The 25,611-nt window shown below is 44.6% G+C and overlaps 3 protein-coding genes across 3 annotated transcripts in view; 2 read left to right on the forward strand and 1 right to left on the reverse strand.

Moving 5' to 3' along the window:
* nudcd1 (NudC domain containing 1) overlaps window positions 1-536 on the reverse strand; it is a 22,056-nt gene extending 21,520 nt beyond the window's left edge. Inside the window, exon 1 of the mRNA XM_012854045.3 lies at window positions 226-536. Within this exon, the coding sequence (XP_012709499.2) occupies window positions 226-340 (115 nt within the window). The 5' untranslated portion in view covers window positions 341-536. The remainder of the gene's footprint in view (window positions 1-225) is intronic.
* Window positions 537-644: 108 nt separating this feature from the next.
* Window positions 645-5,372, forward strand: LOC105918882 (transcription and mRNA export factor ENY2). Its single transcript, XM_012854053.3, has 4 exons — window positions 645-830; window positions 932-1,002; window positions 4,136-4,210; window positions 5,168-5,372. The coding sequence occupies exons 1-4, from the start codon at window positions 763-765 to the stop codon at window positions 5,242-5,244; spliced, it is 291 nt and encodes a 96-aa protein (XP_012709507.1). The 5' UTR covers window positions 645-762; the 3' UTR covers window positions 5,245-5,372.
* A 4,506-nt stretch (window positions 5,373-9,878) lies between these two features.
* The window catches only part of pkhd1l1.1 (PKHD1 like 1, tandem duplicate 1), a 52,796-nt gene continuing 37,063 nt past the window's right edge, over window positions 9,879-25,611 (forward strand). The window contains exons 1-19 of the mRNA XM_036145678.1: window positions 9,879-9,974; window positions 10,087-10,164; window positions 13,078-13,222; window positions 13,305-13,413; window positions 13,480-13,537; window positions 13,622-13,715; window positions 14,612-14,665; window positions 14,765-14,838; window positions 14,912-14,954; window positions 16,891-16,961; window positions 17,037-17,147; window positions 18,358-18,450; window positions 20,610-20,875; window positions 20,954-21,045; window positions 21,121-21,280; window positions 24,024-24,159; window positions 24,254-24,397; window positions 25,239-25,393; window positions 25,476-25,580. Of these exons, the coding sequence (XP_036001571.1) occupies window positions 9,920-9,974; window positions 10,087-10,164; window positions 13,078-13,222; window positions 13,305-13,413; window positions 13,480-13,537; window positions 13,622-13,715; window positions 14,612-14,665; window positions 14,765-14,838; window positions 14,912-14,954; window positions 16,891-16,961; window positions 17,037-17,147; window positions 18,358-18,450; window positions 20,610-20,875; window positions 20,954-21,045; window positions 21,121-21,280; window positions 24,024-24,159; window positions 24,254-24,397; window positions 25,239-25,393; window positions 25,476-25,580 (2,043 nt within the window). The 5' untranslated portion in view covers window positions 9,879-9,919. The remainder of the gene's footprint in view (window positions 9,975-10,086; window positions 10,165-13,077; window positions 13,223-13,304; window positions 13,414-13,479; window positions 13,538-13,621; window positions 13,716-14,611; window positions 14,666-14,764; window positions 14,839-14,911; window positions 14,955-16,890; window positions 16,962-17,036; window positions 17,148-18,357; window positions 18,451-20,609; window positions 20,876-20,953; window positions 21,046-21,120; window positions 21,281-24,023; window positions 24,160-24,253; window positions 24,398-25,238; window positions 25,394-25,475; window positions 25,581-25,611) is intronic.

A 25,611-nucleotide genomic window follows, 5' to 3' on the forward strand; every position in this document is an offset into this window, starting at 1 on the left:
GTGGTTCTGCTAGTCTGGTTCCAGGTTTAAGCCCAAATAAAACCGTGAAAGGCCTCCAGAACTTTGGATTCATTGCGATTTAATCACAGGAAATTCTGGTAAAACGGGAATGAGGGCTGGGCCCGGAGGTTTGGATAAAAATCGGAACCACCAGGTCCAATACACTCAGCACTGTTTCTGAATGCAACTGGGCCGACCCAGAACCCCGGAGCCGGTCCCGCTCACCTGCGTCCAGGTCCACGGTGTAGGTCGGGATGGGGTCCAGGGACAGCCGGTAACTCTCAAAGTTCGGGTCCAGAAGGTCCCGGTTGACCTTCAGGGTGTAGTTCGCTGCAGCCATCAGCTTTAATGGGTTTGGACTTGGTCCCGAACCGAACTGAGCCCGAACTGCTGCAGGAAACGCTGGAGATGAAGATTCACGTTTTCCTGTTTCCACACGGAGCGACTTCACGGCGCACCCCCAGATGCATCATGGGAGGTTGAGTTCCTGGTCTGTTTATCTCAGAAACACGCATTTAACGTAACTTTTAAACATATTAATATCTCTATGCGTGTTTAGTATTATTTAAAAAGTGTCTCTGAAGGGAATGGGTCCGTTAGTGGACCGGAAGTGGATAAACTGTCTCAGGCGGAACCATCGAGGCTCGGATCTTCCGGAGGGTCCGTCCTAACAAAGGGAAGATTTAACGGTATGTTTGGACCGTCAGCGCCGCGCCGCCTGTAGACCCAGTTCTGGCGAATGCGTTCGGTTCCGAGCAGATCATGAGCAAAGAGTACCAGATGAGAGCCGCCATCAACCAGAAGCTGATAGAGATGGGAGAGAGGGAGAGGTGAGTGTGCGCGGAGCCTGGTTCCCCTGCAGAGACCTGATGATGATGATGATGATGATGATGATGAAGCATTAACTGGACCTGTCTGGGTCTGTCTGCAGGCTGAAGGAGCTCCTCAGGGCCAAGCTGGTGGAGTGTGGATGGAAGGATCAGCTGAAAGCTCACTGCAAAGGTTTCATCTGATTTTACTGCAGCTCAGCTCATTTCATCTGTTAAGAAGCTCTAAATTTGTTTAGATGAATCCAAACGTGGTGACCCAGCAGCTCGTAGAACCTCCTTCAGCTCACCGAGGTTTCTGCTCGGCTCTCTGAAGGTCTCACCACAGCGTTTCAGTCAGACTGAGGTCTGGACTTTGACTAGGCCATTACAACACCTTGGTTCTTCTTTTTTTCAGCAGCTCTGTTGTAGATCAGCTGCTCGGTCTGGATCATTATTCTGCTGACGGGCCCGTTTGGACCGAGCTTCGGTTCTCCTGACCTCACAGGGAACTCCAGAATACTTTGGAAGACAGACAAGTTTATGGTCGTCTAGGAGACCTGAGGCGGCACTACAAGCCCACATCAGCACCCCTCCTCCACCGTGCTTCACAGCTGCTGTCAGGTGTTTCTGCTGATCAGCTGTGTTTGGTTCCTCCATCATGGTTCCTCCATCATGGTTCCTCCATCATGGTTCCTCCATCATGGTTCTGTCCACCATGGTTCCTCCATCATGGTTCTGTCCATCATGGTTCCTCCACCATGGTTCCTCCATCATGGTTCCTACACCATGATTCCTCCATCATGGTTCCTCCGTCATGGTTCCTCCGTCATGGTTCCTCCATCATGGTTCTGTCCATCATGGTTCCTCCACCATGGTTCCTCCATCATGGTTCCTACACCATGATTCCTCCATCATGGTTCTGTCCATCATGGTTCCTCCACCATGGTTCCTCCATCATGGTTCCTACACCATGATTCCTCCATCATGGTTCCTCCGTCATGGTTCCTCCGTCATGGTTCCTCCATCATGGTTCTGTCCATCATGGTTCCTCCACCATGGTTCCTCCATCATGGTTCCTACACCATGATTCCTCCATCATGGTTCCTCCGTCATGGTTCCTCCGTCATGGTTCCTCCATCATGGTTCTGTCCATCATGGTTCCTCCGTCATGGTTCCTCCATCATGGTTCCTCCATTATGGTTCTGTCCATCATGGTTCCTCCATCATGGTTCCTCCATCATGGTTCTGTCCACCATGGTTCCTCCATCATGGTTCTGTCCATCATGGTTCCTCCACCATGGTTCCTCCATCATGGTTCCTACACCATGATTCCTCCATCATGGTTCCTCCGTCATGGTTCCTCCGTCATGGTTCCTCCATCATGGTTCTGTCCATCATGGTTCCTCCACCATGGTTCCTCCATCATGGTTCCTACACCATGATTCCTCCATCATGGTTCCTCCGTCATGGTTCCTCCGTCATGGTTCCTCCATCATGGTTCTGTCCATCATGGTTCCTCCGTCATGGTTCCTCCATCATGGTTCCTCCATTATGGTTCTGTCCATCATGGTTCCTCCATCATGGTTCCTCCATCATGGTTCTGTCCATCATGGTTCCTCCACCATGATTCCTCCATCATGGTTCCTCCATCATGGTTCTGTCCATCATGGTTCCTCCACCATGGTTCCTCCATCATGGTTCCTACACCATGATTCCTCCATCATGGTTCCTCCGTCATGGTTCCTCCGTCATGGTTCCTCCATCATGGTTCTGTCCATCATGGTTCCTCCGTCATGGTTCCTCCATCATGGTTCCTCCATCATGGTTCTGTCCATCATGGTTCCTCCACCATGATTCCTCCATCATGGTTCCTCCATCATGGTTCTGTCCATCATGGTTCCTCCACCATGATTCCTCCATCATGGTTCCTCCGTCATGGTTCCTCCATCATGGTTCTGTCCATCATGGTTCCTCCGTCATGGTTCCTCCATCATGGTTCCTCCATTATGGTTCTGTCCATCATGGTTCCTCCATCATGGTTCTGTCCATCATGGTTCCTCCACCATGGTCCTCCATCATGGTTCCTCCACCATGGTTCCTCCACCATGGTTCCTCCATCATGGTTCTGTCCATCATGGTTCCTCCATCATGGTTCTGTCCATCATGGTTCCTCCACCATGGTCCTCCATCATGGTTCCTCCATCATGGTTCCTCCATCATGGTTCTGTCCATCATGGTTCCTCCACCATGGTCCTCCATCATGGTTCCTCCACCATGGTTCCTCCACCATGGTTCCTCCACCATGGTCCTCCATCATGGTTCCTCCATCATGGTTCTGTCCATCATGGTTCCTCCATCATGGTTCCTCCACCATGTTCCTCCACCATGGTTCCTCCATCATGGTTCCTCCACCATGGTTCCTCCATCATGGTTCTGTCCATCATGGTTCCTCCATCATGGTTCCTCCATCATGGTTCTGTCCATCATGGTTCCTCCATCATGGTTCCTCCATCATGGTTCCTCCACCATGGTCCTGTCCATCATGGTTCCTCCATCATGGTCCATCATCTCTGGTTCTTCCTCCAGGAGCAGCTCTGCTAACTTCAGTCCTGCTGCCATCTTGGTTCTTTCTCCTTCTTAACACACCTGCAGGCTCCAGAGCAGTAAAGGTTATGGAGGTTCCTTCAGAGGTTCCTCAGTGATCTGATCAGCAGCTCCTGGTTTACTGGGTTTTCATCGTCTTTTTAGGGTCCAGCCCAAACCAGAACGGCTCATTTCTCAAACTTTCTGCTTGTTTCTAAGCATTCAGAAAATAGATCCAGTTTAACCAGAAGCCCGGTTCTGTTCTGTAGGATCTGGAGGTGAAGACCAGCAGTAAAATGGCCTTTCTGTCCGTTTATGAACAAGTTTCAATAAATCTGTCAGCAACTCAGAAACTTTGCTACCACAGCAGTCGGTGAGTGGGATTAAAACGTGTCTCAGATTATAGAGAAAGGCTGTCATCAAAGATAAATCAATGCTAAAAGCTCCTTTTCTGTCTCTCATGTAGCAGAATGAGGACCAAAGCCTTGAAACATCATCATTTTTACATATTCTGTTTAATTTTCTTCACATCTATCTCAGCCAGGGAAGCGAGCAGTAACCCAGTTTCACTGCATTTCTGTCTGATAAATGCTGAGCAGATATAATCTGTCCCGTGTTGTTTCCACCTGAGGCGGCGTTTCCCTCAGCCTCAAACCTGCGGAGGAGCAGAGAATTGATGTAAAGTGGATTATTTCCCACTGGTGACGCTGGTGATGAATAAAGCTGTGCCTGTGTGTCTGCAGATGTGATCAGAGAGAAAGGTCTGGAGCACGTCACCGTGGAGGACCTCGTCACCGAAGTGACGCCCAAAGGCCGAGGTAGCGCCCTGAACCGGAGCCCTGAACACAAAGCTGAGTTAGAGCTGCAGGAAAAAGGGAAATTATCCTAAATGTTCATGTTGGTCCACCGACTGGTTCTTCTAAACGTTAAAACAGGAAGCGCAGACAGAATAAAACAAATTATGCAGATCATTTCAGGCTAAGAAAGAATCTCATTAGTGGTACATGTTTGTGTTTTTCTGTTTAAAAGATGAATAAATGCACCATAAAATCATAACAGAGCCATAAAGTCTATAAAGTGGACTCATTTTATCACATCTGTTAACATTTAAACAGGTTATTTCTGTAAAGGAAAAACAAAAAGGAATACATTTACAGACCAAACATCCAGATGAAACCCTGAAGATGATCCTCACACCTGGTTCCATTAATAAAGCCCAGGATGACATTTTCTCTGCATGTTTGGTCCATTTTTATTCTATTAAAATAGACGCAGCCCAGTGAGAGGCTGCCAGGTTCCTGGTTCCACTCCCACAGACTGCCGCTCTGAGTCCCTGAGCAAGGCCCTCAGGCCCAGACTGGTCCGCTGGCGCCACCCAGTGGCGGCCCGCTGATCCCTGCGGGACGGGTTACATGCAGACGACATGTTCCACTACAATTTATGTCGCAAAGACAATAAAGATGATTATTGTTTTTGTGCTTTTCATTTTAATATCATAATAGCTTTTTGTTGCTGTGAACAGACGAAAGGTTTTCTAGAGTAATTATAGAAAAGATTCGACCCAGAAAGTTAGAAAACTTTGTTCTTTTCTACTTTGTTTCATTGATTTGTGTTTAATTGATTCATTGCTGAGTAAAAAGGAAACTGATCTATTTTATCCTTTTTAATATAAAACCAAACAGCTGCTGGTCAGACTGCTGGTCAGGCTGCTGGTCAGGCTGCTGGTCAGGCTGCGGTGTCGCGGCGTCTCATCCCTCTGCTTGTGTCTCCTGCAGCGCTCGTACCGGACAGCGTGAAGAAGGAGCTCCTGCAGAGAATCCGGGCCTTTCTGGTGCAGCACGCCGCCGTGTGAGAGCCGCTGCTCCAACCTGTCAATCAAATGTGAACTGATGTTGTGATGAACGCCTGGAGGGGATTTGTGTTTGCTTTGTTTTGCTGCTGCGTTGATGAAAACCAATAAAGTCCCGCCTTCTGACTGCCGCCTGCTCGTCTTTCCTCAGACAGGCTGACGACAGACGCGTCTCAGAGATGTGAAGGTAGAAGTTATGACAGAAATGTCTTTGTCTGCGTGTCGCCGTGAAGACGCAGGAATGTCTGAGTGTCTCAGAAAACCTTTAAACTAATGTCAGTCTGAAGCTCTTCTGTCGCTGAGGATCCTGACCTCTGAGGAGGTCCAGGTGTTATTCTGACCCGTGGAGCCCAGAGGCTGCAGCTGCTCTTCCTGAAGTCCAGACACGCGACCCAATCAGATAAAAACATGTAAAGGTCTTCCTTCAACACCAGACATGCCAGATGGCCATCTTCAGCATCCTCTCCTGGAGACCCTCCTCTTCCTCAGCCAGGCCTCTGATTCTCCATCATCCTGGAGAAAAGTTCTGCTCGTGGTTCTGAAGGCAGCAGGTCTGGTTCCACTGAGCCGCTGTAGAGCGGGACAAAGGTTCTCCAGAGTAACTCCAGCAGGTTCTGCTAACTGCTGATGGTTCTGGATGCAGACGGGTCAGAGGCCACTGCTGTCCACCGTAGGTTTGCATCCTGAAAGCCCCCAGAATCTTTGATGGATTCAGGGTAAAAGTTCTGTTATCGCTCTTTATCACGCCCTGAGGCCCCCTCCACAGCTTCATGCTGGTGTCCCATAATGCCACGCGGCACCTCAGGAGCCTGGAGATGATGCCCTCCAGACCCGCAGCCTTCCTCACATGGAGCCGCTGGAGACGAAGAGAAGGTGGAACGTGAAAGTGAAACATCTAAGCTTCATCTTCACTGACGTGGAGATTCTGTTTCTTTGGGAGGAAATGGTGGTTGTGGTGAAACATCTGGCGCCGCAGCAGGTCCGCTTCTTGTTCTGCAGAATCACCTCCTTCCATCAGAGGAGGAGATGCTCGGATGTTCTCACGTCTCTTCTCACTGAACCTGCTGGACAACATGTCTGCTTTTGTTCGTCGCTTTGAGAATCCTCCGTTGGACCGGGAGCCGTTCTCTGCTGATGGTCCAGCTTTAGAAACAGTGACGGGTTTGTTGGTGTGTGTGTTCAGCCTTCAGACGACTCTGTTCTGGACTCGCTGTCCCCGCCGGTCTCATTCAGAGGAGGAATGCTGATCTGAAGCGAAGCAGCCGGTCAGAGCGCTGCTTAAACACCAAAATAAACCTCCTGTTATTAAAGAGAATTAAAGCAGGAATGAATTATCACTCCGCCTGAGTGAAGCTAGGCGGAGTGATACATGCATCTGGCTGTTGTCAGGTTAGCTCAGTGGTCCTTTGGCTCAGAACCAGACGTCAGCATCAATCTTCCCAACAGGAAGTTTATTTCCCAAACTTTCCAGCCTTCCAGCCACTTTGGACCTAATTTTATGACAACTATCAGGAAAAAAAGCTCTCAGTCTTCACCCTGTGTTAAAATAAAGAACGTTGAGCATTTTGTAAAGTTATATTTTGTTGTTTTGGTTTTATAAATAAGAAAATACTAAACATCTTTAGCACATCAGCATCAAATTATTATGCACACCTGATATGACTTTATTCTCATAATTTACACAGAAAATCGTATTAGGGCCATCGTCGATTGAATAAATGAATTATTGGCCAAGAGATTAATTTGACTTAGACTTAGACAACTTTATTTGTCATCTTGTATGCACAGAGTGCGCACAGAACGAAATTTCGTTGCATACAACTTGAAAATTTCAGTGAATTGCAGTAGATTTCAGATTTGACATATTTTCTAGAAGAAAAATAGCTCTCTGATGTCTAAAAACCGTAAATACTCAAGAGAATATGAATAATTTTTCACGATTAAAGGCTTACATTTGCTATATAAAATCTAGGGGGTCCAGAACCGCTGATCTAGAGGAAAAATGACCAGAAAGCAGAATAAACTTCAGTTTCAGTTTCATCATCAGGTCAAATCTTTAGTTTTATTTGGTCGTTCATCGTTAAAAAAAAAAGTCTCGTTTAAAAGTCATCTCCATACTAATAAACTAAATTTATTCCTGCAGTAATTTAACACGTATGAACCTGCTGGTATTTTTCTGGTCCTTCCTGTCTTTCACCACCTGGTGGCGCTGCTAAAACCTCCCAGGACCTTCTTCAGGAGGCCTGCATCTTCATCCCATCCAGGGAACCAATCACCTGACGGTTCCAGGTGTCTCCAGCGAGCAGAAGACCTCCACAGACGTTCCAGATCACCAGGGTCTGCTGGTCTCCATGAAAAGCCTCTCAGTGACGAGAACAGCCCAGTTCTGTGCAGGACGGGTCCGATTGGATGCAGTTTGGTCCACAGGAAGCCCGGCGACGGCGCTGGCAGTGACTGGGTCTACCAGGAGCAGGACGGTAGAATCAGGAGGGGATCGGTCGTTTTATCAGAGTCAAAATCACCAAAAACCCAGTTTAGTTTGGATAAAACCTAGAATCTGATCCAATACAAGACAGGAGGTTCTGCTGCTCCAGAACCAAAACCCAACTGAGAGGAAATGAGGTTTCAGGCGTTATTAAAACAGATGTGAACAGCTTTAATGTTCAGAAAGGTTCTGGTCCCTCTGACCCGTCCTTCTCATGGAGGAGACCTTAAAAAACACTTTTTAGTTTTTAGATCCATTAATCCATCACCTGTACAGAACCGATCCATCCCAGGTTGTCCTCACAGGATCTCAACCCAGAACCTCCTTGCTGCAATGCAACGGCGCCACCTACGGCTCCAGCATGTCTGCTGTAATGAAACATGTACAGCGATTTATTACCCATGACTTTGCTTTACAAATGAATAACTGCAAAAATGGAACAAAAAATCAGTAAAATTTTCCTGAAATTAATCCATTTGTCCTTGATTTGAGCAGCTAAATAAGATGATCTGCCATTAGAATAAGATTTATTGCACTTAAAAATAGGAACAAATCATCTCCACCATCTTATTTCAAGTGCAGTTTGTCTAATTATCTTTGTTAGGGGTCAAAACACTCATTCTATGGGCAGATTATTTTATTTACCTGCTCAAATCAAGGACAAATAGACTCAATTCAAGAACATTTTACTTACTTTAGTGAGAGCTGGTATCCCGACCTGATAGGAAGCTAAACTTTAACCTAACCCAGGAGCCAAAGATGACCAAAGCTCATAAAGATGACTGAATTTAGAGTCGATACCATACCACCTTTATTTATAAAGCGCTTTTCCAGTCATGCTGACCATCCAAAGCGCTGCACACTATAACCACATTCACCCAGTCGCTCTCACTAACACATTTATACACTGAGACGCAGCTCGGTAAGCAACTTGGGGTTAAGTGCCTTGCCCAGGGGCACATCAACATTTGGCAAGGGGAAGCTGGAATCAAACCCACAACCTTCTGATTGCCAGACGATTACTCAACAGTTGCCCATTATTATAAACAGCCAACAGCGGAAACAAAGAGCTGCACATCGCCACAAGCTAAGATACATCCATCAAAAAGACTACGATAAAAAGATAATGCATGAAAATGCTTTAAAGAAACAATAAAACCAGTTTAAAACGAAAACTAAGGCTCACTAGTGGTAAAAGCCAAAGAATAAAGTGGCTGAAGTGAATGAATTTAGAGGTTAAGCTGAGCTGTTGAAGCTCGGATCTTTTAGATGAGTCCGATGTTTGATGGGAACCTGATGGGGCCCACAGACGTCAAACCCTCCTGCCATGTTTGCTCCGTATGCTGCAGGCGTTGCTCTGACCGTCAGTCGCTTCGGTTACTGCCTGATGGAGAACATCTGACGCCCCCTGGTGGCCGCGCCGCACAAACTGGCTCCGCTGCTGTTTCTGGACCAAATCATGTCAAATCAAGGCCATCACTGCTGATCGGTCCTTTAATTATCACACTAGTGGTTGACATTTATTCTAAAGGTCTACATAGCAAATAAATGTATTTCCTTCTTTTATCCTTGAATTAATTTGGTATAAATATAATTCAGTGTTTCTATATCAATGAAAAAACAGAAACAGAGAGAAATCTCTTCACTTTTGTCATTTTAAATGGGAATAAATAATGCCGTGATGATCCAGGCTCATTAACTCTGCTGTAAGCTGCAGGATGCTGATATTAGCGAGGACCTTCCATCAAACCCTGACTTATACTCCATCTGGAGGTTTTCCTTCTGCAGCTTTGCTATCCCAGGTAAAACCTACCTGCAGGTAGGCCGACCTGCCCGGGACCGGCTGACTCCTCCCACTCACAGGTGAGAGGCGGAGGCTTCAGCGCCCATAAAGACTCACTTCACCTGACAGGATGCAAACGCTGCGTTTGCTTCTCTCTGATCCTTTCAGCCGCTCAGCTTCAGTTTCAACCTGACGACAGGTGAGTTTGGCTAATTTCAGGACGGCTCTCTGCTGCAAAGTCAGAATAAATTCCCGGCATGTTCAGCTACAGGTTTAGCTTTTTTTATGCTGGTCTGAGTTTTAAAAAGAGAAGCTGAAGCAGATAAAACTGAGTTTTAACGGTGATTGAATCCTTTTACCTGTGCAGGTAGCGCAGGTGGAGCCGCAGGGAAATCTGGGACGTCTCCAGGATGGAGTCCTTATGGAGGCCGGCGGCTCTCCTCATCGTTCTCTGGTGCTGCTGCTGTAAGAAACACTGCCTGGTTCCTAATGTTCTCACCCTGTGGGTTTCTTTAGAACCTGGACACAGGGAGAGTAAATCTATAAATACCTGTTGGGTTTTTTTTCTTCTCCTCAGGTGCGCAGAGGGTCAGGTATGTTGAGCCGCATGTGGGGAGCACTGCAGGAGCGACGAGACTCACCATCATTGGAGACGGTAAGATCTGCAGGTTTACCTGCTGGCACTGGAGGTGGAAGGTTGGAGATGTCTGCATTATGGTTAGTGTTAAATTAGCATATATTATATTTATGGTTGCTGTAGCTTTGATCAGGGGACTCCAAAGAACGGCCCAGGGGACTCTGGACTGATTTGGGGTCAGAATTTATAAAAATGTTCCCCCTAGAGGTGGATGATACAGATGAAGACTCTTTAATGTTTAATTAGTGTAAAACCAGCCCAGGCTGTGAGTCTTTTCATAACGAGGCTTTTTGATTTCTCGTTAAATTCGTAGTGAATAGATTTACATCCATCCAGACGCTTTTATCAGACTGTGCTGCATCCAAATCTGCTTTTAATTAATTTCAGAATCACAATCAGATGTAATCTCTACATTCATCAGCAAGGAGTTCTTATTGCTGAAAATAGACCGGATATTTGTTTCAGTCGCACCAAGAAGATTTTTAGACTTAGACTTACTAACTGGATTCCTTTTAATGGGGCAAATGTTTTGTATCTACGTTAACTTGTCTTTCCCTTTCTTAGAAAAATCTGATTTTCTGTTTCACTAAATTATTGCTTTATTAGTTTATTGTTGTGCAAGTAAAAAAGAAATCACAAAATAATTTTTTCAGGTTTTTGTTTGTTTTTTGTGTGATTTTGGTCCAAAGTTTGGATGCCTCTGACAACATATTCCCCGTGGAACGGATCAGACCTGAGGAGCCATAAACTGCATTCAGAGGCTATTTGCTCAGTGAGGACTAATTGACTGGTCTAATTTATTATTTATTTTGGAGCATCTTAACCATAGAAATCCTTAGAAATCGTCCTTTTTTACGCCTTTACATGTCAGCGACCATGAAATGTGTTTTCAGGAAGATTTACTGGATTATTCTGCTGTATTTGTAGAACAACGCAGTCACTGATTTAAGTGTTAAATGTTTCCAACATGCTGATGGTTGCACGGGTTCTCATCTCATCAGGAATCTTACATATTATCTCACATCGTTCTGTAAACAGGCTGGTGGTTTTCCATTATTTTTAATGTTTTAATGTTTAACTTAATGAATATTTCATCCTTTTTAACCTGAAGATGCCATATTATCAATAATTCTGCAGCACTGACATTGGTATTTATTCTTACTTTTATTTTGGCCTTTCTGATAAAGCTTTAGAACTAACTTCAGATTAGATTAGCTGCTTTTTTATAGTAGTTTTTATAGTTTATAGTAACTCTGTTGGTGTTTTGCTGTCATCTCGTCCGAATTTCCCTACTGTGGTATAATGGAGGAATCTCCTAATTTTATCTAACTTAGATTCTGAAGCACAGCAGATAGAAATGGGTTCTGGGTTCTTAACAAACAGATAAATGGCTCTTTACTGCGGTGCCGGATCAGAAACCGCGGGTCCGGTCCATCTACAGAATATTCTGTCAGTCATTTCTCCTTCCATGAACCGATGGACCGGGTTTAATTTACTGTCATCTAAAGAAAACAGATTCTACATTAAAACGTCCTACAGGTGAAGCTGGACTCGTCTCTGTGTAATTTACCTGAAAGTTTTTAACTTTACTTCTTAATAAAGTTACTAAATGAGCTTTTTTATTGTCTTTATGTGACTATAATGAAATTTGAGTGAGATTGGCTCAGAATTCTCATAGATTCACATGAAAATGTGACTTTAAGTTGAATTCATCGACAACACCTAGAAATAATTTGCTAGTAGCTGTGCTGCTAACAATCAGCAATACAAACTGATAATGACGTATTTTCTCCATTTTATGCATTCAGACATTCAAAGGAAACATTTAGTTAATAAAGGAATAAAGAGATATTTCACAGCACCGTGTGCATCATTGCTTACACGGTCACAAACTGCCAGAAAAGACAATTTTTCTTTAACCAGTTAAATCCCATTGAGGTCAAACAATCTATTTAGCAAGAGATGAAAATTGAATTTTTCTACATTTCATGTGAGTGAACAACAGTCTGGCCTCATATTGTCTAAAGAGGCTTTTCATAAGCAAATTGCTTATGAAAATCAGAAGAAATAGTGTTAAAAATGCTGGCGGCATATATGCCAACTTCTATATATATATATATATATATATATATATATATATATAATTTATTTCCAGGTGCTTTTAAAAGACTCTCAAGGTCAACTTACATTAATAAAAACACATTAAAGGGGACATGTCGTGCCTCCTTTTCACATTTAAATCATCTCGTTCGGGTCTATCTGCAGTGGAACTCTGATGCTTTGGTCTGACTTCCTCATTAATCCCCCCCCCCCCCCCCCCATGCTCCGCCTCTTTTATCCCTGTCCTGAGCTGCGTCTGAGAACAGCTCGTTCTGGCGCCGTCCCTTTAAATCTAACGAGCCACTTCACACCCCCTAACCCTTGGACTACAAAATCACTCCAAGAAATAATGACGGATTTGTGAAAAGTCCATGACGTTGTTTAGCAGCTCTGCAGCGAATACTGTGACGCAATTGTTCAAAAAACGTAATAGAAATATAAGAAAACTGATTAACAGAATCTAAAGACATCTGTGCAGCTCCTGGAGAGACAGCATTCTGCTCTCCCAGAGACTCCAAGCTCACAACATTATGGATTTAAACGCTGAAAAAGTGGATTTTATATGATATGTCCCCTTTGAAGCAACATTTTACTAAAATGTACTAATATCTCTGTAGTCCTGGTTATCTGTCCATCACAGCAGCTGATCACAGCCTCCGTTTGGTTGGTCTGTCTCTGGAAGTCCCTCAGTTGTCTCACCTTTCTCCTCCTGGGAGCTGATCCTCAGCCTGAAGCCGGCGTCTCGACTCGTTTTCCTCACAGATGTTTCTGTAGACCAAACCGGCTCCTGTGGCCTTCCGCTTACCTGAGGTCTACGGTTTGATTCCCCAGGCTTTGCTCAGGAGCGGCAGTTCCAGTTGAGTCCAGAAGACGACCTGTTTGGGAACCGCGTGTCTCTGGTGTCGGACACGCTGTCGGTGCCGTGCGACGTGGAGCGAGACTCCACCCACGCCAACCAGATCCTGTGCTACACCAGGTACGCAGACACACCTGGCCACGCGGGCCGTCCGTGGGTCACATGTCTCCTCTGAGCTGTAACCGTCGTCTGTCCCTGACAGAGCCATGCCGCAGGATCAGTATGTGGTGCGTGTCAGCGTGGACGGCGTTCCCATCCCTGATGACAACATCTGCAACGGCAACTACAAACCCTACCACTGCAGCCTCTACGTAGGTCTCACCTGCTGCTCTCTGCTTCTTCACCTGCCTGGTGCTCACCTCTGATTCTGTCCTCAGACCCGCTGGTGGCGCACGCCGACCATCTACTCCCTGAGTCCAGTCACCGGCCTCCCAGGTACGACCTGTGCAGCGTCCCGGGACCTAACAGGGTCCGGCCTCACCTTTCCGTTTTAACCGAATGTGTTTAACGCTCCTGCAGGCACTCTGGTCACAATCCGGGGACGGATCTACTCCGACGTCTACGGAAGCAACACGGACCTGAGCTCCAACGGACACGACGTCAGATTCCTCAGGTCAGGAGAGCTGAAAAAGCAAATTAATGAATTGTTTACCGTCACACAGGGTTAAAAAGGCACCACCTCAAAATGAGAAATTATCCCTTCAAAATGTCTCGCATTAAAAGACTCGTCCTCCCAACTTCTCCAGAACAATGTGTGTAAAATGATTATAGAACAGAATTAAGGAATAAATCTGTAAATAGGTAAAAATGTGAACATATGAGGGCAGACTAATAAGAAGAAAGCCAGAAGAAGCCTTGGCTGCAGTTTGATAAAGGACAGCAACCCATGGGAGCTACGATGGGAGCACGTTGATTTCCTGGAATGGCCTAATCAAAGTCCAGATCTGATAGAAAGAGGCTGGCTGCTGGGAAAGCTAATGCATGCCACACTTTTCAGATTTAAAATGGAAAAAAACATTAAAAACCACAAAATAATTTTCCTTCAGCTCCACAGTTTTGGAGTTTTGTGGCGTAAACAACCGAGGCAGAAGTTGAGTGGGTGTGAATACTTTAGCAAGACTCTGTTTACATAAATACCAAGAAGTCAGAAAAATTCTACCAAAAAGAGTCACTGGAAAAATGTGTACATTTAACCAACAATTTATTAAGAAATTATTTTTATTATTATTATTAAATTATTATTATTTATTAACTATGGCCTTATTTAATGAATTAAATATGTGTTTTGTTCTTTAATTAATGTTTGATATTCATTCACATATTATTAGTTTTATTAATTACATTATTGGAAAAACTGTATCTATAAATGGATTTATATATTATTTGTATGTTTAATTTATTCATTCATTAATTAATTTATTCATGCATTAAATTGTGGTCCTCCATACCAGCCGGCTGTTATTCGGACCTTTCTGAACCTTTGAAATCCTTCTGCTCTCTTTCCTGCAGGTCCTACATGGGAGGGATGCCCTGTGAGCTGCTGAAGCCTAACTCCGATGAGCTGTAAGTGGTCTGGCTGTCGATCTCCCCTGATCTTTGACCGGATGCTTCAGCTCCAGCTGGCAAACAGCAGACTAACCTCAGTGTTGTCCGTGTGTGAAGGTTCAACCTGCAGCTGGACTCTGAAACCTCTGACTGGGGCTACATGAGCTGCATGATGACGGGGACGTACGTCGGTAAGAAGCCGCATGAAAACTACACGTTTCTTCACATTTTAAACCAGCTTCTAAACAGTCTCCATCCCTGCAGGTCATCACAACATGAGCTACATCCTGGACAATTACTATGGAAGGTGAGGTTCTCTTCAGAGCGGTTTAAATGCTCGGCTCTGGAACCACAAGCAGCTCCTGGAAGTTCAACCATCGCTGAGAAATTGATAACAGAAATGCTTCAATTAGAGGATCCGTCCCTCGCCGTGAAGTGACCATCAGTTCCCACCAACGACAGCTCCTCCTTCCTAGCCACCTATAGCTTCCTTCCTAGCCACTTAGCTTCCTTCCTAGCTACCTAGCTTCCTTCCTAGCTACCTAGCTTCCTTCCTAGCTACCTAGCTTCCTTCCTAGCCACCTATAGCTTCCTTCCTAGCTACATAGCTTCCTTCCTAGCTACCTATAGCTTCCTTCCTAGCTACCTAGCTTCCTTCCTAGCCACCTAGCTTCCTTCCTAGCTACCTAGCTTCCTTCCTAGCCACCTATAGCTTCCTTCCTAGCTACATAGCTTCCTTCCTAGCTACCTAGCTTCCTTCCTAGCCACCTAGCTTCCTTCCTAGCTACCTAGCTTCCTTCCTAGCTACCTAGCTTCCTTCCTAGCCACCTATAGCTTCCTTCCTAGCTACATAGCTTCCTTCCTAGCCACCTATAGCTTCCTTCCTAGCTACCTAGCTTCCTTCCTAGCCACCTAGCTTCCTTCCTAGCTTCCTAGGAATCCAAAATGTTCCCAGATGAGATCATTTCTCTGAGAGGAAGGCGTGTAGGAGCAGTGCTGGTACCTCCTGATGGGAAGAAGCAGGGTGTGTCCTCCTGCCGCCTTGGCTCCGTTCTCAGGTTCTCCGGTCTGCCTACAGGAGAAGCTCATTCCAGCTGCTCGTCTTCTTCCTCCTTTCAGTCGTAACCAGCAGCTCAGAGCCACAGATGCAGGTTGGAACATGAATTGTTTGCTAAACTGTTCCTCTCTCCACCTGATGGGATGCTTGAACTCACCTACCTGCAACATGGACTCAGTCCCAAGCCAACAGTCTTCATTTCCCTGACCTTCAGCTTCAGAGTAGTCTCCATCTGAACTCCAGCTGTCCTCTGAATGATGGAGGAGATTATTATTACCAGCCGTGCATCCCAGGGTCTCAGTCTGATTCCTGAGACACCCTGATGGTGGAGAACCTCCTCAGGACCGTCCCTGACTTCCACCGCGCTGCTACATCTGGGTTTACCGGGTCATCAGAAGTAGAGTTTATGTTCTGACCCAAAGAGGTCCTGCAAACCTCGTCTGAAACATTTTCCTCAAAGGAATCAGTAGAAAACGATTAAATAAGCACAGATTTTATTCCTGTGCATTAATTAAGACTGATATCCTCATTATGAACTCACCTATAAGGTTATCGCTTCCATCTAGAATAGAATAGAATAGAATAGGCGTTCCTAAACTTATCAGCCTGCAACCCCCAAAATAACAGTACTAGAGACCGATGACCCCATTTTGGCTGTTTGGGGTCTTTTCTTTTTTTTTTTTGGAAATTAGTCATAAAACTGCGAGAATAAAGTTACAATTTATTCTCGCAATTCAAAAACCGCTGACTTCCCCCTGTATTAAATGGTAAACTATGGTGATCTTGTAAGTTACAAAGAAGTAAAATAAATAACAAATACAAAAAGTATTACAGCCATTGTTGATAAAAGAAAATAAAAAAAATGGCCACAGACGAATAAATTTGGACTAAAGAAACTAGGATTTGTTTTAGATAACATTTGCGAGAAAATCTCGGATATTTTATGCTGTTCAATAGTCATAAACCTTGAAGACATTTTTTTTTATGACTAAAGGCATAAATGTGCTAGATTAAAACATGTAAACATTCCACAGTCAGGGGCCTCCCAGGGGGTCCTGACCCCCGCTTTGGGAACCACTGGAATAGAACAGAATAGAACAGAATAGAAAACCTTTGTAATAATGGATATGTTAACATAAATGCTTCAGTTTTTAATCTTTAACTCTTTGTTCGTCCTGATTTTTAGGAGTCTCCCTGAAAAGAACCTGTACTGGGTCTCATCTCGGTCCAAACTCTCCATGTTCCAAACGTTTGCAGGTACGTCAGACGGAACCACGGCGCGTTCCACGCCCGGTTTCTCCGTGTTAATTCTCCTGTGTGCTTCCTGCCCAGAGGTGACCGCCGTCTCTCCATCGAGGGGCAGCGTCCTGGGGGGAACGCTGCTGACCATCCACGGCCGCTTCTTCGACCAGACGGATGAACCCGCCAGAGTTCTTGTTGGAGGTAAACGTCACCGTGAGGAGAGGAATCTTTAGAAATAGTTGTCAGAACCTGTTTTCCTGATGCATGACAATACAAAATGTTCAGACATGTTCTGCATGAATAGATGAATGTCCTCAGGTTTTAGAGTCATGCAGTGGAGATAATCCTTTTAACACGACAAAATGCAGACAAAAGAAAAGGGTCACAGAGGGAAGGAAACAATCTGATGCTTATTAGAGCTTCAGCAGACCGTGGCCACCGTGACTCAGCAGGTCGTCTTTCACTCAACGCGCCGCACAATGCAGCCGGTTCTGATGGGGAAACAGGTTGTTTGGAACAAGACGGACATCTCACCCTGGAAAATGTTCTTTTAAACCAGTGCAAACAATCCAAAGTATGCAATCAGAGACTTTAAGCCTGCAATAATCAGAGATTTAACATCACCTTAAAGAATTAGTGGCTTAATGCAGAAATAGATGGATGGATGGATCCATACATGAGATGTTCTGCTTTAATCTCATGAAAACTCTATTTTGGATAAAGTGCAAAATGTTTGATTTTCTTAATTTTGACTCAAACCAATGGATTGAAATATTTGCTCGCTCTAGTAGTGAAAACATCTAAAAATAATCTAAAAGTAAAGAAAGTTGTAATTCATGCATAGAGAAAAATGGAAATCCACTTCATAAAAGATCCAACCCATCCATTTAAGGGGTGGGGTTGGTTCTGGTGCCTGGGGAAACTAAAAGATCCTGTTTTATCTCATTAAAAGCTCGTTAAACAGTTGATTATAGCTCTGAAATCCTCAGAATCAAGAATCTTTACTGTCATCATGTCGCCACAGCGAAATGTTGGTGAGACTCTGGATCAGAATTCACACAGAGCCGAATCCAGACGTGACGTTCAACTCTTCCTGAGAAGCTAAAAGTGTGCAAACAGTCCTCAGCATCTGATAAGAGTCAGAGAAGACAGATAGCTGAAGCTTTACAGACAGAAATTACTGTGTGATTGCGTCAGGCAGACATTCCCGCAGAAGTTAGCGTGCAAATGGTCGTTAGCAGAAATGTAAGTCAGTCACAGAACTGTGTCATTTGCATGGATGTCCAAACAAACACTAAAGGTGTGCTAACAGACATTAGCATGTGAGCGCCTCACAAAGAACTGAATGTTTGCCGTTTCTCCTCAGATCCTGTAGATTTTAAAGCTGCTGCTGTGTGACTTTTTTCTGCAGGCCTGCCCTGTGAACTCCAGAGCGTGGCCGACGGCCGCATCACCTGCAGGACGGCCGGACGGCAGGCGGCCGAGGGCAGCAAGGTGTTCCCAGGTGAGAAGCTGCGACGCTTCAGTGGATTCGTGTCATCGTGAGCTGAACGTCAGCCAGCATGACCGCAGGAGGAATTTAATCAGTAATCACACTGCTGCTGCATCGTCAAGCCTCGCTGGGCTTTGATGGAGCGCAACAGATAATCTTTTATCTCAAAGTGATTAATTATGACACAGAGCGGAGCAGCCGTCACCCACATGCTTCACAAGTTTTCTGTTTTTAAAATACCAAAACAAAAAAAACAAAATTTTATGATTAAACCCGGAAGGAACCGCGTCCTGATTGGCCCAGGCGGATTCCTCAGGTGTGTTTTTAGAGCAAGAATAAAACACATTTTCAAAAGGCATCAGCATAGACAACTAGAATGGTTGGTTTGTTCTTATACAGCATTTTAATGAGATTTGAATGTAATTCAAATTATGTAAAATGTCCTATGGACAGCTGTGAGGTTTCCATCCACTGGTCGCGTGCGTCGACCTCACGGTAGTTTGGTTTTAAGGATTTAAACTTTTTTGACTCTTATCCCTGATCCTCAGAGGGTCAAAGTGGGAAAAACACCTTAAAGTGAAAGTTTAGCTGTTTTTCTCATTTAATCAAATATGTGAACGTGTGCATCATTGTGTTATAGGTTTGAAGAGCTGCATTTTACATTTAAACCCTCCAACAACCTAAAATGTCCGAAACAAGGCTAAATGAAAAAGTGGATGAACATAATAAGGTGTTGTTATCCTTGCTGCTCCTCAGATGTGACATTTCTCCCTCAGAGAAAATCGTCCTGCTTGTGCTGATCGTTCTGTACATCAACACAAACAGATCCGGTTACATTTATGCACTAATCGCCTCGCAGCTGCAGATGAGTCTTTGTTCGTGTTGTCGTCTCCTCACAGAACCAGAAACCAGGTCGGGCTGGCACCGCACCCATGTCATCGTCCCTCTTTGTGATTATTCAGTCTGAAAGCTGGTTCTGAAAATAACTTTAACTTCTCGGTTACTGCCTGTAGCGCGTAAACGCATTAATAAGGTACCGCTGTAGTGTTGCATCGCCTGGATGCAAATACATTAAGGCTGCGGTGATGTTCAGCATGCTGACAGCAGCTTTATAAATACGTTTATATCTCGTGTTTTTTTTCTCTTGCTGGGAGCATTGTTCTCAAAATGTAGTTTCATTCATTCCTGTTTAGTTTATTTATACAACACTTGAATGTAGACAAAAGAATAAACAGAAAAATGTAAAATATCTGAGTCAACACTTATAAGTGTAGGCTCAGATATTTTAAAATTTTCTGTTTTTGTAAAATTGTGTAAAGTTTTTGTGTAAATACTTTTAATATAGAAAATGTAAAATTTTCTATATTAAAAGTATTTAAACAATCTGTAAAGTTTGATCATTTGCATATGAATAAGAACATAAAACATGAGTAAAGTATTTAATCAGACAAATGCTGTTTGTCTTGCTGACTGAATAGAATAAACTTTATTAATCCTTGGCAGGAAATTGCTTTGTTACAGCAACTGTTGCATCAACAAAACCAAAGATTAAACTAATCTTGCTTGTTAAAATTCCTAATAGTTGATGGAAGGAAGAACTTATAACAACTAATGGCTGTGCAATATATTTGCCTGTGCTGAACATTTACCCTCAGCGCACAGCAATCTGTTTTTATTTTAGCTTTTTATGCCTTTTACCCTTACCTGTATCTGCTCGCCTCCATTTGTGTTTCATGTGAATTCCCCCCATGAAGGACAATCAATGTTCTCTCTATTGTTACTGTAAACATTATGTCCGTTCTATGTTTACATCCTCAAGACAGAGATGTAACTTAAGTAGCACATTAGCTTCCTGTGGATTCAAAGAAAGGTACAGCTGGGTATCATCAGCGTAATAATGGAAGCAAACCTCATGTTTTCAGATAAAATTGCCTAAAGTGAGTTTTGACAGGGAGAACAGAAGTGGACCAGGAGCCTGAGGGACACCATGGTTCACTACGGAGGAGATGAGGAGATGTTATTTACAAGTCTAACTTGGATAAATAGGAGTCATACCCTCGTCCCTTTTTTGTCTAATCTGTTGATTCTAATCGATTTGAGCCTCCGACAGCATGAAATCATTCCTGAATAACGGACGGACTCATAGTGAACTCTGTCCCGCGTGTTTCCAGGTGGGCGTGGCCTGAAGATGGAGGTGTGGAGCGACAAACGTCCTCGTTCCTTGGATGAAATCTGGAGCTACAACGAGAACACAACGGGCTACTGGTCACAGTGGATCGACTCGCTGCCTTACACCTTCCCTAAAGAATATGACCTCTTCGCCACGCGCACCACAGGCTTCTTTGTGCCGACCGTCAGTGGAAACTTCAACATATACCTGCACTGCGATGACTGGTGCGACCTGTACCTGAGTAACTCCAGCAGGCCAGAAGACAAGGTAAATATGAACATAAATAAATCCTGATGTTCAGCAGCTTCAGCTCCTTCTGGTCCTAATTTAAGGTTTTAATTCCAGGTGAAAGTGGCTTTTCAGCCAAGATATGTCGCAAACTACTTTCAGCTGGAGTCCCAAAAGTCTGAAGCCATTTTTATGGAGAAGGGGAAAGCGTAAGCCAGGCTGCATGTCTCCATTTAACAACAACTCATTATTTCATCACCATAACCTGTTTTTTGGTTCTCTAGATACTACCTGGAGCTTCTCCATCATGAATATTACGGCGGGGCTAATCTCAACCTCGCCTTGTTCCACGAAGACAGTTCCTTCACAGCAGACCAGACCGACGATGCCGTCAACGAAGTCCAGAACATCGTTGCCGAATATGAAGCTTTTGATGAGGAGCAGGTACCGGATCAGAGCCGGTTAGAGGCATCGGTGACGGTTTTACCAAGAATGAGCCGGTTTCTGATCGGCTCCTGTGGTTTCCAAACAGGAAGGCTTAAGGAAGTGTAAATGTTCTGATTTATACGGATCTGGAACATCTGGAATGGGCTTCAGGGCTCAGAAGTGGTGGCATCACTAAATGAGCTAAGTGATCAGGCAGTGACTGGAGCCTCCGACGGTCAAAACGGTCAAAGTGAAGGTCCAACCTGTCCGTGTGTGTGTGAGGAACGCTGACCTTCTCTCTCTTCTGTCCTGGCATAGCGTCTGATTTGACTCAGATAATAAACGCGTCCCTTCTGTCAGGTGTTTTCCCCCAGTCCCTAAAAACAGCAATTATCAAACCACTGCTGAAAAAGAACAATTTAGACAAACTTCTACTCCAGAACTACAGGCCCATCTCAAACCTCCCCTTTATCAGTAAAATTATTGAAAAAGCTGTATTTCAACAATTAAACACCTTCTTAACAACGACCAGCCGCTTTGACGTATTCCAGTCAGGTTTCCTCACCACAGTACAGAGACCGCCCTGATCAAGGTGTTTAATGACATCCATATAAATACAGACTGTGGAAGAACCACCGTGCTGGTACTGTTGGACCTTAGTGCAGCATTTGATACTGTTGATCACTCCATTCTGTTAGAGCGCCTGGAGAACTGGGTCGGCCTCTGTGGTACAGCTCTCCACTGGTTTAAATCCTACTTAAAGGACAGGGACTTTTTTGTATCAGTAGGTAACTTTACATCGAAGATTACAAAAATCACATGTGGGGTTCCCCAAGGGTCCATCCTGGGTCCCCTCCTCTTCAATATCTACATGCTCCCTCTAGCCCAGATAATAAAAAATAACAACATCAGCTACCATAACTATGCAGACGACACACAGCTCTACATCACCATGTCACCAGGTGACTATGAACCAATTCAAGCACTGAGTAAATGCCTAGAAGAAATCAATGCATGGATGTGTCAAAATTTTCTTCAGTTGAACAAAAACAAAACAGAAGTAATAATATTTGGACCAATAGAGGAGAGATCAAAAGTTAGCACACAGCTTCAGTCGCTTCAGCTAAAAACCACTGATCAGGCCCGAAATCTGGGAGTAGTGATGGACTCAGACCTGAACCTCCAAAAGCATCTAAAGACAATTACAAGGTCAGCTTTCTACCACCTGAAGAACATTTCTAGGATTAAAGGACTGATGTCTCAGCAGGATCTGGAAAAACTAATCCATGCGTTTATTTTTAGTAGAATTGATTACTGCAACGGTGTTTTTACAGGTCTGCCTAAAAAGTGGATCAGACAGCTGCAGCTGATCCAGAACGCTGCTGCCCGCGTCCTCACTAAGACTAAGAAAGTAGAGCACATAACACCAGTTCTAAAGTCCTTACACTGGCTCCCTGTATCTCAGAGAATAGACTTTAAAATACTTCTGTTAGTCTATAAATCTCTAAATGGCTTAGCACCTAAATACATCACAGACTTGTTATCAGCGTATAAACCCTCCAGACCACTCAGGTCTTCTGGCTCCAGCCTACTCTGCATACCTAGAACCAGAACTAAACAAGGAGAAGCAGCATTTAGTTCCTATGCTCCACTTATCTGGAACAAACTTCCAGAAAACTGTAAAAGTGCAGAAAGCCTGAGTTCCTTTAAATCGAGATTAAAAACACATTTGTTTAGAATTGCCTTTGAATGTTCAAGTTAAAATGTTTTACTGTTTTCAAATGTTCTTTTTTGTTTCTACACTATCCCTACTTGCTTTTATTCTGTTTTATTTTCCAATATTTTAATCATGTAAAGCACTTTGCATTGTCTCTGTACTGAATTGTGCTATATAAATAAATTTGCCTTGCCTTGCCTTGCCTCTCCATTCTGACTGTCGGACGCTCCAGTAACTGCCTGATAACAGCATTGCTCCTGTCCTGAGGGGCAACAGCGGCTAAATCCAGGTCATACGGGATGCCAGATCTGCCATAAACATGCTCTTTGTGGCGGGTTAGCCATGGTTCAAAGAAGGATTATAGACACTTGTAACATGGAAGCTCCATCCTCCTCCTCTGTTCACTGATGGCTTTGCTCTTTGGACCAAGATGGCTTCTCTCTAACATCTGTTCTCTCTGTCCAACATCTGGACCTCATTGTCCTCAGCAGTGTCTCCTTTGTTCTGGAGGTACCAGTGGACTTTCTCAATGTGTGCCTCACAGGCCAGGAAAGGCAAGACGTTGCTCTTGGCATCCTCTCTGGTTAACCTGATGTTGCTGAGAAATCAACAACATCTAAGGATCTTGACACTTTCTTGTTGGTCTGTCAAACATGCAATTTAAATCCTTTAAAAGTCTTTAAATTGTTATTATTCTAATTATAGATCTTGTTTAGGACACAAAATGAAAGTTTAGGATTTTGACTCTGGTAAAGACACAGAACATCACTGAAACTGAGACGATTCAGATTCATGTAAAACAGTTCCTGGTTACAGAACTTCTAAAGGTCCATTAAGACATATCTAAACTTTCCAGATTAGATCAGAAGGTTTTTCTGTCAGAAAAACATCCGTCCTCCTTTGGCTCTGAGGTTTAACACAGCAAGACATTCATGTCCTAAAAGTAAAAGTCTGGAAGTGTTTTTATCAACATCAATCCCTCTCCTCCCCCTACTTTGGCTCTGACCTTCATCTCCTCCTTATCCCCCCCTCCCCGTCCCTCAGGTGCTCACCTTTGACTCGTGGCCCTCCGGGGTCCCAGCGGTCCAGGAGGTGCAGAAGGTCAGCGTCAGCAGCCACTGTGCCAGCCACCTCTGCGGGAGCACCTTCTTCACGCTGAGCTACGGAAACGCCCACACAGGTAACATCTACGTTCCTCCACGGTCCTCCACGGTCCTCCACGGTCCTGGTCTACGTCAGTGACGGTCATGATGGAAGGTCTTTGTCTCCGTTAGGACCAATCACGGTGAGCGCGTCGGCGGCGGAGCTGGAGGCGGCCTTGAACAACCTGTGGTCCATCAAACCAGACACCGTCCAGGTCACCAAACAGGAGGATGGTCAGGGGTCTCACTACACGGTCACCTTCAACTCCAACAGAGGTGCGAGGACATACCGGCAAAACGTCCCAACAGTCCCATCCTGGAGAATCTTAGGCCTAAAAAGTGGATTTTACAAATAAGTTCCTTCTTATTGTTGTCTGGCAGTTGTTCCTAACCATTCACTCCTTTCACCAGCCAGCACTGCCGGCTCTTTATTGGACCCACGCCGAGCCTGTTGGAGCGTCCCAGAACCGTCTATTGCTAACAAACGCTGATGTTTCTGACGCGTTAAAAAAAAACTAAGGTGGAGAGGAGGTTTAAGCCCAAACTGTGTTGAACTTTGGTCCATGTTGTTGCTGGATCAACGTAGACATTCAGCCTGTTTCTGGTATCTCAGCTGGTGGATGTGGCAGCGCTCTGTGTTATAAGGGGAATGGCTAAGGTGTCATTTTCATTAAAATGTAGCCGTCCTTTGTTGGAACAGGATAGATTTGGGAAGAACCGGAAAAAAGTAGAGACAAGACAAAGCTGCTTCTCTTTATCGGCCAGCAGGGGGATTTTTATTCCAAGGCTTACAGTCTCATCTTCATTCAGCAAGAATCCTCATCATCACAACGTCACCGTCTCCTTTTACAGCGTTTCATTTACATGGATGTGTTCTAGTCACATTTCACAGCAGATGTTTCCTCTTATTCCTGGACAGAACGCTTATATAACTGTTCTACTGTGAGTAACAGGAAATAATCTTCATCCAGTCTGTTTCCAGAGAGTCAGGTTTAGCTGTCAGACGAGAGCAGAATTCGTCATTTACTCCGTTTCTCTTTCATGAATTTGTGTCTAGGGATAATTTCCCAGATCCAAACTGATAAATGGCTGACACGTGTTTCCTCTCCTCTGCCAGGGGACTTTGCACCTCTTGACTTTGAGGTTTTCAGCTCAGACACCAACGTCTCCGTTTCTGAGGTGACCAAAGGTCAAAGCAACATGGCGACCTTCACGCTGAGTTGGGCGGGAGTTCCTACGGCGCCCGTCGCCTTCAACGCCACCGCCTCAGAGGTCTGTACCTGCCAGTCTGATGTCCTCAGACCTGATCTTCCTGTCCTCAGTCCTCTGAGACGTCCTCTGTGTCTCTGAACAGGTGCGCTCAGCTCTGGAGGACCTGATGAAAGCCGCCTGTCCCGCCGAGCTTCTGACCACTCAGGGCGCCAACGTCAAGTACTTCAATGACTTTGAAAACTCTGAGGTAGGCGTGGACAGAGTGACCAGGCGTGAGG

This window comes from Fundulus heteroclitus, chromosome 13 (genome assembly GCF_011125445.2).
Source record: "Fundulus heteroclitus isolate FHET01 chromosome 13, MU-UCD_Fhet_4.1, whole genome shotgun sequence".
Lineage (NCBI taxonomy): Eukaryota > Metazoa > Chordata > Actinopteri > Cyprinodontiformes > Fundulidae > Fundulus > Fundulus heteroclitus.

Bases quoted from the DNA above. Each gene is read 5' to 3' on its own strand.
- LOC105918882 (XM_012854053.3), top strand. From the start codon at position 763: ATGAGCAAAGAGTACCAGATGAGAGCCGCCATCAACCAGAAGCTGATA. The intron at 831-931 runs GTGAGTGTGCGC...GTCTGTCTGCAG, and splicing joins GAGATGGGAGAGAGGGAGAG to GCTGAAGGAGCTCCTCAGGG. The intron at 1,003-4,135 runs GTTTCATCTGAT...GTGTGTCTGCAG, and splicing joins GCTGAAAGCTCACTGCAAAG to ATGTGATCAGAGAGAAAGGT.